Consider the following 12580-nt stretch of genomic DNA (forward strand, 5'->3'; position numbering starts at 1 on the left):
TTGAATACTTATCTCACACCAAAGACAGGATTTTTATCCTCAGTGTACAAATGAGCAAAATAAGGCTCCAAGATTGAGTGAGTTACTAAAGTGGCCCAGGCCTGTATGATGCCAAAGCCTATGTCCTCTGCTCTACCCACCCTACCTATTACCAGAGGATATCTATTTGAGGCTGACATTGACCTGGTCCCTCTGCAGCAGCCTCATGCCCAGGTTTCCCTGAGCTATGTGCCCTCCCCAGCAACACTGTATCTTGTTTCTACCTGATTAAAACGTTCTCACAGCACTGTGCATAAATTAATTATCACACATTCTTCTATAAAAAACAGCCCCTGGATTTGAGCCTTAATTCACAGAGACAACAAAACTAAGTAGTGGATTTCCAAGTTAAGAACAGTCCTGGCTTTTTCCAGGTTCCCTTTAAAAAAAGCAGAACTTGGTGGGAACCCCTGTGTGGCTGCCCTCAATGGCTGGGTGGGAGTGCCCTTTTGCCCTAGCACTACCCAAATCCAGAGAGCTAAGAACAGTCACCAGCCAGGGGGAAGGGGTATCACTGATGAGTAGGACTGATGCATTGTAATTAATGGTAATAAAAATAGATACTGCAGGAGAGAGAAGTGCCAAGCCAGGAATCCCTACTCCCAGATAGAATTTCTCACAGGTAATGGAAAGAAGAAAAAAAAAAAAAAAAAAAAAGACACTTGTTACAGGAAACTTGATCTACACGTTGCCGGCAGAGGGTTTTTGTAAAGAAACTAAGGAAATGCAACGAAAAACAGCAGCCCAGAAAAATGAGAATAACTTTACTTAGAAAACTTTCTTTCCTACAACCTAAGGAAACCTGGTAATGCTGTAGGCACTGGAATTTCTAAGAGCAGTGCATTCAGTCTGTAGCTTCTAGGTAGCCCTATGGAGACTCCAGCACCCAGTACTTCTGGTTGGAGGAAGCCATCATAACTCACTGAGACTTTCCCCGGAAAGAAGAGGAGGGCAAGAAGAGGGTTAGGAGGGAAGGCTAGGAGGCATGAGGAGGAAGAGGGCCATTCTCCTATAGGCCTGGTCCTTCCCAGTTGTTGCTGTCAGTCAAATCCCAATGGTCACTCAGGCGTCCATTCAAACATTTCCTGGGCATCCAATGTATGCAAAGCAGATCCAGACTCTCCAGAGGGAACATGTGAGAGTGAAAAGCCAGTGCCCTCTAAGGATGGTGTGATCAGACCCTGGAAACCTGATGTGCCTCTGGTCTTGTGTCTGTCTTCGAGGGAACGCACTTCGCGGACGCGCCCCAGTTCTGGTGCCCCCTGGGCCAGAGCATACGGTGGGTTACTGCGGGGAGTGGTGGGAGTATAAGGGAGGAACCAGAGGACTGACAGGTCACCCTCTTCCTCCTCTGCTGGAAGCCGGGAGAAAACGGAACAAACCCACCCACCGGGACTCTGGGACCTGCCGCGTGGGGGCGCTCGGCCAGAAGCAGGTCAAGGACGCACAAGCCCTCTACCGCCCCGCGGAACAAAATCCAGAGGCGGACTTTATGGAAGTGACAGTAGGGTTGGATGGATGCGCTCCCATGATCCCACACTGACGGAATTGGGCTTCTCGAACCCAAAGCCGAGAACCGGGCCCCTCACCCGGATACCTGGCCCGCCCCGCCTGCGCCCTCCATTCCACCCCGACGTCCCCTGCCCGTGGGGGAGGGAGCGCAGCCCGGGGAGGAAGGGACTCGAGGACTGAGCCCTGACCGCGGCGGGGACGGAAGGCTGCGAGCCGGGCGGGGCGTCGCAGAAAGGCGCGCAGCGCTCTGGGCCTGGGTACCCGCCTCAAGTCCCACTCGCTCCTTGCACCGCCTCGGGCCGATGCGCCAGATTCCGAAGGGGCCCAGGGCCCCAGTTCTCGCTCTTTTCGTTTGAACAAGGTCCTCCGTAAGCTTGCGGCCTCCAAACCGTTTTCCCGTGAGGGCCCTCCAGGCCGCCGCGTGGATCGGAAGCAAAAGGCCCGAAGGGCGGAGGGGCAGCGGTGGCCCCCGGGGGAACCTGCTGCTCCGGCCCTTGAGAGCCTGTGACCATGCCTGCCATGTGCGGCGCCGGCGACGCCCCGTTTCGCACCGTTTCAGGAGGGCGACCACCGGACCCCAGTGTCCCGCAACCTCGTCTCGGTTCGGGGCGTCGCCGGACCACTGTCTGAAACAGAGAATTCGTGTGAGCGGAATTCCCGCTCTTTAACCTTCCTAAAACTCAGAAAACCGCGGGGGAACTGGGACTCGCAAATACTCGGTCGCGTCCGTCCGGCAGCAACGGAACCCGCGGGAGCGAGGAAACAGGCGGGGCGCGGTGGGGCAGTCGGGAGGCGCCAGCAGCCTCGGCGCGCACCTGCCCTGCACTACTTGCCCGCGTTCAACGGAAAGCGCCGCCAAGGCCCAAGCTCTGAGACCGAGGCCGGTCCGCCCCCGACTCCCGAAGGGACGACGCCCCACCTCCCTATCTGCGGGACGCCAGAGCTCTGAGCTCTGAGTGTGGCGATGCGGGGAAGGCCTGAGACCGGCAGTGCCAGGGCCGGAGTCCGCCTAAGGGATTTCTGCAAACTTTTTAGGTTGGGGAAAAAAAAAATTTTTTTTAAAGACTTCTGGTCTTCTGGTTTGGCACTGAGCCCCCTCCCCCTTCTCTTCAGGCGTTGGAAATAGCGGGCAAGGAACTCTTTCTCCTTAGATCACCCCCTTCTTTCCGAAATGGCCACAACACAAAGTCAGGGAAGTCCTTGGGAGGCTGCTGCTTTCTCCCTTTCTCCAAAAGTCCCTCGAGTGGGCTATGTGCTGGTCCTGGTCAGGGCGATGGGTGCCACCTGTGGGGACCCTCCAGCCTGGCTCCAGTTCCAGTTCCAGACACAAAAGCCCCAGACTGTCCCTGACCAAGAGTCAGAGCAAGGGCCGTCTGTCAGCTCTGAGAGCTCATTGGAGCACACCCATCCGTCTCTACTGCTACCTTCCAGAAAGTCTGATCCCAGGGGTCCTCCAACACACCTTGGAGGTGAAAGGAGACATTTCAATGAAGCCCAGATTTCCACAGGTCTACAAAAAGTTGTTTTCTTCCCAGCCATGGAGCTTCTCCTATTTGTGCTTGATGAAACAGTAATGCAGGCCTCTCGAGTATGCCTTAGGGGAAGAAAGAGTAGGGATTCCATTGAATTGGGGTGGAGTAAATCCAAGGCGCCTGGCTCCTGCAGGCCTCTCAAGCAGGAGGTAGAACCAGGGGCTGAGATTGCCTTAGGGTCAGGCTGGCATCTATCAAATCCTCACCCAGTCATTTCCCAAGTCCTCTGTCCTATGGCAAAGACTATCAGGGAGGGGGTTAGACAGGGAGGGGGCTTCAATTTCAAAAGACCCTAGCTGAGCTTGTAACCTTTATAGGTTAGCAGGCACTCAGCTGCCACTGCTGGCAAGAGGTTCTAGCCCAGACCTGCTAGAACTGGTTGGTTTCCTACAAATATGGGGGAGGGGAGAACTAGTGACATTTGGACACACACCCATACATTGGGAAATGGGTTACAGGTTTTCTGTGCTTGCTCTGTAATGACTTTTGATATAGCACGCACTATATTATCCAAGATAGCAGGTCCCAGGTCTGTTCACCTGGCAGGGTTGGCTCTTGGGCTTAGTGTACAGGGGTTGCAAAAAGAGCAGTGCTAGAAGGAACAGTGAGTCTGAAGCTCCAGAAAAGTTACAGAAAATCTGCCTTCGCTGAACATAGTCAGGATCTAGCCCTGGTGGAAGTTTACTCTTGAAACTGCAAGGGTCTAAGGAAGCATATTCACGTGGAAGCTGTGGCTGAGGTTGCAAAGATTACTCACTTTTTCAAAGTTAGTATTCTTAGATTCACCCCAGCCCAGAACCAGCGGGGGCCTGAAAGATCATGCAGGCCTTGTCTAATTGTGGGAGAGAATGAGGTGGAGCAGACCACAAAACTGGCCTAGTGTCTAATACCAGGAAGTAACTGCCCAGTCCCACTCACCTGCACCAGACCAGGTTTCTCCCACACAGCCCCAGCCTGATTTTGCCAGGATGTAAAATGGCCATGGCTGGGGCTGGGACCAACCTCCCAGTCATTAAACCTATAGCTAGCTAAAGTAGAGGTCTTGAGAAGAGTACTTTGCGCCTTCTTGGGGGGTTAATAAGATGGGCTCTGAACCTCAGTGTAGCCAGGGCAAGTAAATTCTTTCGCATGTCTCTCAGAGTCCTTGAAGCCCAACTCTGGGGTGAACCTTGTTCAAGAGCACACAACACTCTGGATAGAGTGGTCTGGATGCAGCAGGGCTCCTACCAGACCACAGACACAGACTCTGAAGATGCCACCGGGATTTCTGCAAGGAACTGTCCCTGCAATAGGCTTGGAACATACTTTGACAGCCCTGCGGTCTCAACACACCAGGGCAGGCCCCCAGAAGCAAAAGTCTTAGGCAGAGTCCCAAGGATCTCTCATGTATGCAACCTCTCCCACTAGAACACTTCAAGAATTTTGGAGCAAGAGGGAAACTCTTGCGCGCGCATATACACACACACACACACACACACACACACACACACACACTTAGAGGAATAGGAGCTTGCTCATAAACACTAAGCAAAGCCAAAACTTGAACTCAGGGCTCTGGATTCCTATTCCAGTGCTCCTAGCACAAACCTCCGCGAAAGCTTAAAGAAGTAAGAATGAAGAAATGTTGCCTAGACACAGGTTTCACAGTCTTAAGCTAAGGGCAGAGCCTGGTTTTGTGTTGGCTTCGGTCCTGGCAAGGGGAGCATGAATCGGCTCAGGTCTGCAACAGCTCAGAGCCAACAGGGGAAACGAAGTGGAAAGGATCCGTCCGGGAAGGAGTTCAGAACCGTAGACACACTAGCAACACTCCCCTCGTTTCCATCCGCAGCTCTCTCCCACCTCCTCTGCCTGCCCAAACTCTCCCAGAGATCCAGCAACACGTGTTTCCACACTGCCCTGACAAAGAAGCAAAAGAAACAGGACCCCCTTTTTAAGCCCCTCATTCCATGTTGGAAGTGGCCGGAGCGAGCCCGAGCTGAGAGGCCGAAGCGGGGGTTCTTGCCTCCACTCTGTCCTCCCCGACCACCCACGGGAGATGCGCTACGACCGTCCTAGTCTCCTGGCCCTCGCCTGCCCGTGGGCAGACTGCGGGAAGAGTCGACCAGAGTCAACTTCCGTAGAGGCCACATGGAAATGCTGGGAGCTTCTCCGGCCGCGGGACCGGTGGGACCCGTGGGGTTAAGTCTGAGTCTCCGCCCGGCGAGGACTGAGAGCGACGAGTTGGGGCGGTACCGGCCGCGAGGCAGCCGGCTGGGTTAGGAGAGGGAGGCAAGGCGGGATCCTCCTAGAAGTAGATTCTCAGGCGTCCGCCTGCTGCCACTGCCAAATCTTCCCCCACTGCTCTCTCCCCTACTCACTCCCCCTTTCCCTCGAGGACCGCTCGGGTTCGGAGTTCCTAGGATGGGGGTGGGGCGCGGTCATCTAGAAAAGCCAAATCTTTGAGGGGCGTCCGAGCACGTCCAAACTCTCCCATCGGACTGGCCAGTTCCTGGGCAGAATCCACGCCGCAAACAGTGGCCCCAGGAGGGTCGTGGTGACCCAGAGTGGGGCGGAGGAGCCCGGTGGGGCCTTTCGAAAAGCTGCTCAAAGTTTCTTCCCCCTCGAGGCTCCCTCCACCCACTCTTCCCTTCTTCCCGACACCCCCTTAAACCGTCCTCCGCCTTTCCTTCTCCCCTCTTCCCTCCCCACTTCGGTCCTCCCCTTTTCTTCTACCCGCATCTCCACTCCGCCCCCCTCCCGTGTCCGTCTCCTCCCTTGCTCTTTGGGCGTCCGCCCCGTCAATCAGCGCCGCCGCGGGCCCCTGCCCGGCCCTCTCCGCCTCCTAGGCTCTAGGAGCGCCTCCGGCTCCTGTCTCCGGCTGCCCTCCGCTTTGCGCAGAGCCGGGCGATCTGTCAGCGGAGCCGGCCGGGGGGAGCCGCCCGGCCAGCCGGGGCTCGGGTTACTAGTGACTGACAGCGTCTCCATGGCGAATAATTTGACTCCGACTATTGTCTGGCGCGGGCAGGCCCCGGGTCAGATAACTAGACCAATCAGGGCGCGGGCCGCCGCGCCTCATGCCCGCTTAGAATAATATTATTAAAAAAAGCAGCGAGCGAGCTAGACGGGAGGGAGAACGAGCGAGAAGAGAGCGAGGGAGCGGCGGGCGGGCGGGCGGGCGGACGCGGAGCATGCCGAGCGGCGCCCTGGGCAGCCCCCGGGCTTGGAAGAGGGAGCAGGCGAGGCGCGCAGGCGACGGGGGCGCGGAGTGGCGCGGGAGCCGCAGCCGGCGCGGGCACTTACTGCAGTGACTCGAGTTCGCTGGGAGCAAGCGCCGGGCCAGGAGGCCCGCCCCGCCCGCTTCTCGGCCCGGACCGCCCGGCGGGGAGGCGCCCATGCCGGACAGCGCAGTACGGTGAGGACGTGCGCGGGCGAGCGGGCGGGGGCGCAGCCGGCACCATGTCCATGCTGCCCACCTTCGGCTTCACGCAGGAGCAAGTGGCTTGCGTGTGCGAGGTGCTGCAACAGGGCGGCAACATCGAGCGGCTGGGCCGCTTCTTGTGGTCTCTGCCCGCCTGCGAGCACCTCCACAAGAATGAAAGTGTGCTCAAGGCCAAGGCCGTGGTGGCTTTCCACCGCGGCAACTTCCGCGAGCTCTACAAGATCCTGGAGAGCCACCAGTTCTCGCCGCACAACCACGCCAAGCTGCAGCAACTGTGGCTCAAGGCGCACTACATCGAGGCGGAGAAGCTGCGCGGCCGGCCCCTGGGCGCCGTGGGCAAGTACCGCGTGCGCCGCAAGTTTCCTCTGCCGCGCTCCATCTGGGACGGCGAGGAGACTAGCTACTGCTTCAAGGAGAAGAGTCGCAGCGTGCTGCGCGAGTGGTATGCGCACAATCCCTACCCCTCACCCCGTGAGAAGCGAGAGCTGGCGGAGGCCACGGGCCTCACCACCACCCAGGTCAGCAACTGGTTCAAGAACCGGCGGCAGCGCGACCGGGCAGCAGAAGCCAAGGAAAGGTACGAGTAAGTAGAGCTCCGGCGCCAGCTGCCCCTGGGCTCGAGGGAGGGGGTTGCAGGGCGTCGGCTTTACCCCCAGTAGAGGCCTAAACTGGGCCCCTAGTCCCAGCCATCGCCAAAGTGCGCCCTGATCTGACCCAGCGCTCGGGTCTTGCTGAAAACCGGGAAGGCAGGGATTTGTCTAAAGCGGGCAGAGCAAATCGAGAAGTTGTCAATTAACTCCTTGGTCGCTTGTGGACAAAAGTGGAGAAGCGGTGAGCTTCGGGGCAGAGACAAAACAGTGAGCCTGGATCCCCTGCAAGGGGAGCACAACAGGCAGGACCTAATAGTCCTCCGAAGGACTGAGGAATTTGGGCCAGGGCTATTGGGGTTGAGGATTTCAGGCTGCTTGTGCGAATGCACCAACACTTCCCGCACTTTACGTCGGCCTTACTCAGCTCTCCACCAAAGTGACATTAGGGGTCAGGACTGGGATTGGAACTTCCCTGGTATAACCTGGTTATGGAGAGACCAGGGCAAGAATATTCCTTGTATGGATATAGAATTGATAGCGAGTCTTTTATCCCGCATAGAAAGAACCAGGAGGCAAAATGTTTGAGGAGGAAATGTCAGCTCTGGGAGAGGAGAGAAACACATGCCCCTATTTCTGCCTTGTTAGACCCAGCAGCCCCTCCCTGGCCTGCCAGGTCCTTGCTCCTCTCTCCTCAGACTCTACTCTCTTTGGTTAGTAGATGGATAGGTCTGGGAAGAGCTGAGAACAGCAGAAAGACTGGGAGTTGCTTGTCTTCAGGGAAACCAAAACTTTCTGAACTAGTGTAATTGTTGACCATTAGGCCCTTGTGGCTTCCAGCCCTGTTGCCCCTCAGAATCCCAAATATGGAGGGGGAAATAGGAAGGAAACTGATCGTGGAAACAGAGTCCAGCTAGAGTGCAACAACAAAACAAGATATTTGGGGTGGATGGTGTGAGGTTTGTGTAGCCCAGAGTTTGCACGATCAGGGTCCGGTGGGAGTATCTGACAGTGGAACCAGATCTCTGGAGGGGGGTGGACCAGGTGGACCCTGGTCTCTGAGACTACGATATTGGGGTACCCACAGCTGTAAGATCTCGGGTGCCAGTCCAGTGGCAAGTTCTCTTCCAAAAAAACAGTGGGGGAAAAGGCCTTAAGACGCCAGTGAAGAGAGAGCCTACCCAAGATTTCAAATCTCCAATCTGGGCAAGGCTGTCAGTCAAAGGTAGAGTAGGAAGGGGTTTTCCCTGCTGGGGTCCCCCTCCTCCCAGACTGGCATGCATCCAGACTCCTGAAGAACTAGGTTCTCAGGCCAGGCCCCAGGTGAGGGCTGCAGAGTCCCTCAGTTTCTGATATGACAGGAAAGTCTAGGCCAGGATTAGCAGTTCCCTCCGTTGTCCCTTTCCCATTCTCCTACGACCTGCCCTCCTAGCCCCCAGCTTCCTGTCCCCCACCTTCCAGTCCCCCAGCAGAAGTTTCCACTATGCCACCAGGAAAAAGGAGTCCTACATCCTTAGGGCCTTGTCCTAGGCCCAACGAGGGGAGCCCTCACTAGGCCTCCCAGTTTGGAGCTAGAGGGAAAGGACCCTTAGCTCCAGGAACCTGTCCCCTAGTCAGGGAATTCCCTCGAGCGGAGAAAAGCGAAAGGAGATGAAGGCCTCTGCGATCCCCAACTTCAAATGGGGCCTTCTGCCTAGTATCCAGCGTCCCTCACTCTCCTGCCCCCACTTCTACCCAGCAAACCCTGGCTTGAAGAGTGTGACCTGAAAAGCCAGGCATCTTCTCTTCCTCCCGGTCCCCACTACCCATCCACCTCCAAGGAGCCCTGCTCCGCTGCCCTTTTGCTCTGGGAAAGAAACGTTAGCGACTCAGTGAGGGGAGAGGGGGACAACATACAGAGAGCAAGAAAGGTTTGCATGCGATTGAGAGCAGGAGAGGTGGGGAGATGCAGATGATACAGGGAGAAGAATAAGAGCGAGAAATCGGTGTTGAGAGATGGACATAACTGGCAGAAAGAACGAGAGCCCCAGTCCAGGCCGAAGAAATGGTAGAACCGAACACCGGCAGTCAGCGCGCGGTGGCTCAGGCGGCGAGGCCGGCGGCGGGCTCCGGCTCCAGGTGTCGCGGGGCTGAGCGGCCTCCGCTCCCCACGCTGACCCGGCTGCTTTGCTCCTGCACTTGCAGGGAGAACAGCGAGAACTCCAACTCGAACAGCCACAACCCGCTGGCGGCATCTCTGAATGGCAGCGGCAAGTCGGTGTTAGGCAGCTCCGAGGACGAGAAGACGCCGTCGGGGACGCCAGACCACTCTTCGTCCAGCCCCGCGCTGCTGCTTAGCCCGCCGCCGCCACCTGGGCTGCCGTCCCTGCACAGCCTGGGCCACCCGCCGGGCCCCAGCGCCGTGCCGGTGCCCGTGCCGGGCGCAGGAAGCGCGGACCCGCTGCAGCACCACCACGGCCTGCAGGACTCTATCCTCAACCCCATGTCGGCCAACCTCGTGGACCTGGGCTCCTAGAGCCCCACCTGCCTGGAAGTGCTGGCTGTCCGGGCTTGGCGCTGGGGACCTTAGAGACCGTGTCGGGAGGGCGCCAGGCGCCGGTGGCTCCACCAGGTTCTGAAAGACCCACAAGCTGAGCGGGCAGAACCGCCGGCCCTGGCAGGGCAGATGGCTGTCTGGTTTGGTCTTCGTTCGGGATTTATTTTCGACAAGTTGTTTTTGAGATCCTTTGGCGGTCTGGGACCGGGTCTTGAACCAGGGAAGGGAATAAATTATACACCGTTCGCATACGCTCTCTCCCTATCTTCTCTTGGCTACTTTTTGCTTCTCTCTTCTCTTCTCTTGCCTTCTTTTCTCTTTCTTCCTCTTCCTTTCTTTTCTTTCTCCTTTTTCTCTCCTCTTCTTGCTTTCCCCCTTCACTGTCTCTGTTACCCTTTATATTTCTGGCTCGTCATCTCTCACTAGGTTTCTGTTTCTCTGTTGCTGTTTGTTTTTCTGTCTCTCCTCTCTGCCAGCCTCCTGCACTCCTAGCCCCTGGGTCTGTACCCCTCAGTCTTTTCCTCCTGCCTGGCCTTCTATTTGCCTCCCTCCCATCCCTCACTTTCCTGGGGTGGGGAGTGGGAGGGGAAAAGCAAAAGAAAGACAAGGCATTTGCACCCAGGCCTTCTCCAGAGGCCCTCCCCGGGGATCATAGGAGCTGTTGGTGTCAGCTTTGCTCCGAGTAACTTAAGAGAAAGGGTGGCCATAGGAAGCCCCCTTGCCTCTGCCCCTGTCTTTCTCCGTGAGGCCCTGCCTGTGCTCTGCTCCTCCCGGGACTGTGGCCACAGTGCTCCCGGCAGAGCCTGCCTCCGGAGCCTCGGACTTGCCGGCTCGCTCCCTTTTATGCCTTCCTGTGAATGTTCTTTGGGAAATATTTCTGCTTTTATTTTATAATAAAATTAGAAATCATAAATATATATGGATATATACCACAAGGCCCGTGAGCCATGAGTGCAGCAGTGTCTGATTTCCTTACAGGGACTCGACACCCCAGTGGACCGTCCTAGGCAGCGATGCCCCACGAGTCCCCTGAAAGCCTCAGACGCCTTCTCACATACACAAAGTGTGTCAGTCGCAAAGTGAAGGGTCTGAAAACTAGGAAACCTCCTCCCCCAAAGCCCACTGTCCCTTTTCTTGTTCCGGAAGTTCCCTGCAGAAGGTGGGGCGGGGGGGGGCAGCCTGTTTCTTCTGGGGACTCTTCTTCCCTCACTAAACCAGCAGTACCCTCGCAGCCTCTTTCTTCACCTCAGGGATCTTGGCTAGGAAATGGGAGGGGCTGAGTGGGGAGCATGAGTACCTGTGTTGGGAGATACTGAGGCTGGAGAGAAAATGGGGCAGTAGAGGTTTCCTAAAGGGGTGGACTCCTAAGTGGTTGTCACAGCCCCCAGAACCAGGCGCGACTCATTGGGCAGATTCGCTGGCCCCAAGGGGCAGCGGCTGATCCAGCAGCAAAGCCCTGGTCTTGTGTGCGTGGTGGTGGAGCAAAGGTCTCCAAGTTCAGAAATCTGTCCGTTTGGAGTGGAGATGAAGGAGTGGGGAGGAGGGAAGGCAGAAGAGACTCGGGATGCTGTCGGAGCAGGCGTGTATTCTAAATCAGAGCAAGCAGGCGCTAGGGCTCGGCTGGTCAGGCCCAGGGGATACCTGCATGCTTCGTGAGCCCTAAATGTGCCTCTGTGGCTGTAAATTAATCTGCAGCGACTTCTCCCCTCCGGGGGTATCAAGCCCCCCACCTCCTATTAAGCAACACGTCTAGCCGGTCCAGGCGAAGCGGGCGGGACTCCTCGAGGAGGAAGTTGAGGCCTTTCAGGTTGTGGTCTCTATAGGTACCAAAAGTGTCCTACCTCTGCCACCAGGATGTTTAGGATCAAACCTGCGAGGCACAGACGGGAAGGGAGGGAGGGTATGAGGCACTGTTCCAGCCAGGTGATCTCGAGTGTGGGGATCTCTCGGGGCTTTCCTCTCTGGTGAAGTCGGCGCTCACCGAAGATCTGCATGGACTTTCTAAGTATCAGGATTTCTTCCCAACTGAGAGTCTCACAGACGCGGGTGGCTGGGCTGGCTAACTTGGTGTGGAGGATAGCCTCGGCCTTCGCTTCATGCAGGCCTGGAGGCCAAGCGAATGAATCCCTAGCCACTAAGACTGCTTCACCTGGGAACTCACCAAGTACCTCCATGGCTGGGCACCCTGAAAGGAATTCCAGCCCCGGCAGCTCCCACAGCTTCTCCTGGAGGCTCTGCTCTCAAGGGACAACTCAGCTCCTCCTGGGACCTGGTTTGTACTTGTAGGGCCCGGAGGCCGACCTCCGCTGTCTGGGGTGAAGAGGCACTACTGCCTGAGGGTCTGGAGAGGCTCAAGGGAGGCAGGAAACCAAGCACAGCCAACAAGCCCGGGCTTTCTTCTGGAAAGGGGGAAATGCAGTAGCTCCTGGAGCCAGCATGACCGCTACCTGCCCCCTGTTTTCCAGAGGCACCCACAGGCAAACAGGCTGTGTGTGTACCAACTTTCGCAAGGACACAAGCATACACATTTATAACTGGATTCACTGATACTGAGAGCATGTTATGTGCCAGGCACCGTGGATGGCACCAAAAAATACCCCCTCACACATAGTGGCCACACAGGGTAACACAGACTCTGTCACACATATGTTCACAAGCACACATTCATGCAGAGAAGCAAACACGGACCCTCGACCCATTTTCACAGACACGCTAATATGTCCTCAGGCGAAACAGACACCCTCCTGCATGGATTTACCAGAGATACATACACAAATAAGTGACTTCTAAATATGTGTGCTCACGCACACATACATAAATACACATCATACTTTTCTCCAGAAGCACGCAAATCCACATTTTTCTGGTGTCCCTGCCAGCAGCCAGTCTCAGACCAGCCACCTGCTGGTGCCAGAGCCTGGCCTTGCAATGCAGCTTGCGGGCAGGTCTTGGCGCC

The 12580-nt window shown here is 56.7% G+C and overlaps 1 protein-coding gene across 1 annotated transcript; it reads left to right on the forward strand.

Moving 5' to 3' along the window:
• Positions 1–6167: 6167 nt before the first annotated feature.
• SIX2 (SIX homeobox 2) lies at positions 6168–10477 on the forward strand. The gene is made up of 2 exons (XM_039888124.1): positions 6168–7078; positions 9273–10477. Exons 1-2 carry the CDS (start codon positions 6519–6521, stop codon positions 9601–9603), a joined length of 891 nt encoding a protein of 296 aa, XP_039744058.1. The 5' UTR covers positions 6168–6518; the 3' UTR covers positions 9604–10477.
• The last annotated feature ends 2103 nt before the right edge of the window (positions 10478–12580 follow it).

Source organism: Pteropus medius, unplaced genomic scaffold (assembly GCF_902729225.1).
Source record: "Pteropus medius unplaced genomic scaffold, Ma_sr-lr_union100, whole genome shotgun sequence".
Lineage (NCBI taxonomy): Eukaryota > Metazoa > Chordata > Mammalia > Chiroptera > Pteropodidae > Pteropus > Pteropus medius.

Bases quoted from the DNA above. Each gene is read 5' to 3' on its own strand.
- SIX2 (XM_039888124.1), top strand. From the start codon at position 6,519: ATGTCCATGCTGCCCACCTTCGGCTTCACGCAGGAGCAAGTGGCTTGC. The intron at 7,079-9,272 runs GTACGAGTAAGT...CTGCACTTGCAG, and splicing joins GCAGCAGAAGCCAAGGAAAG to GGAGAACAGCGAGAACTCCA.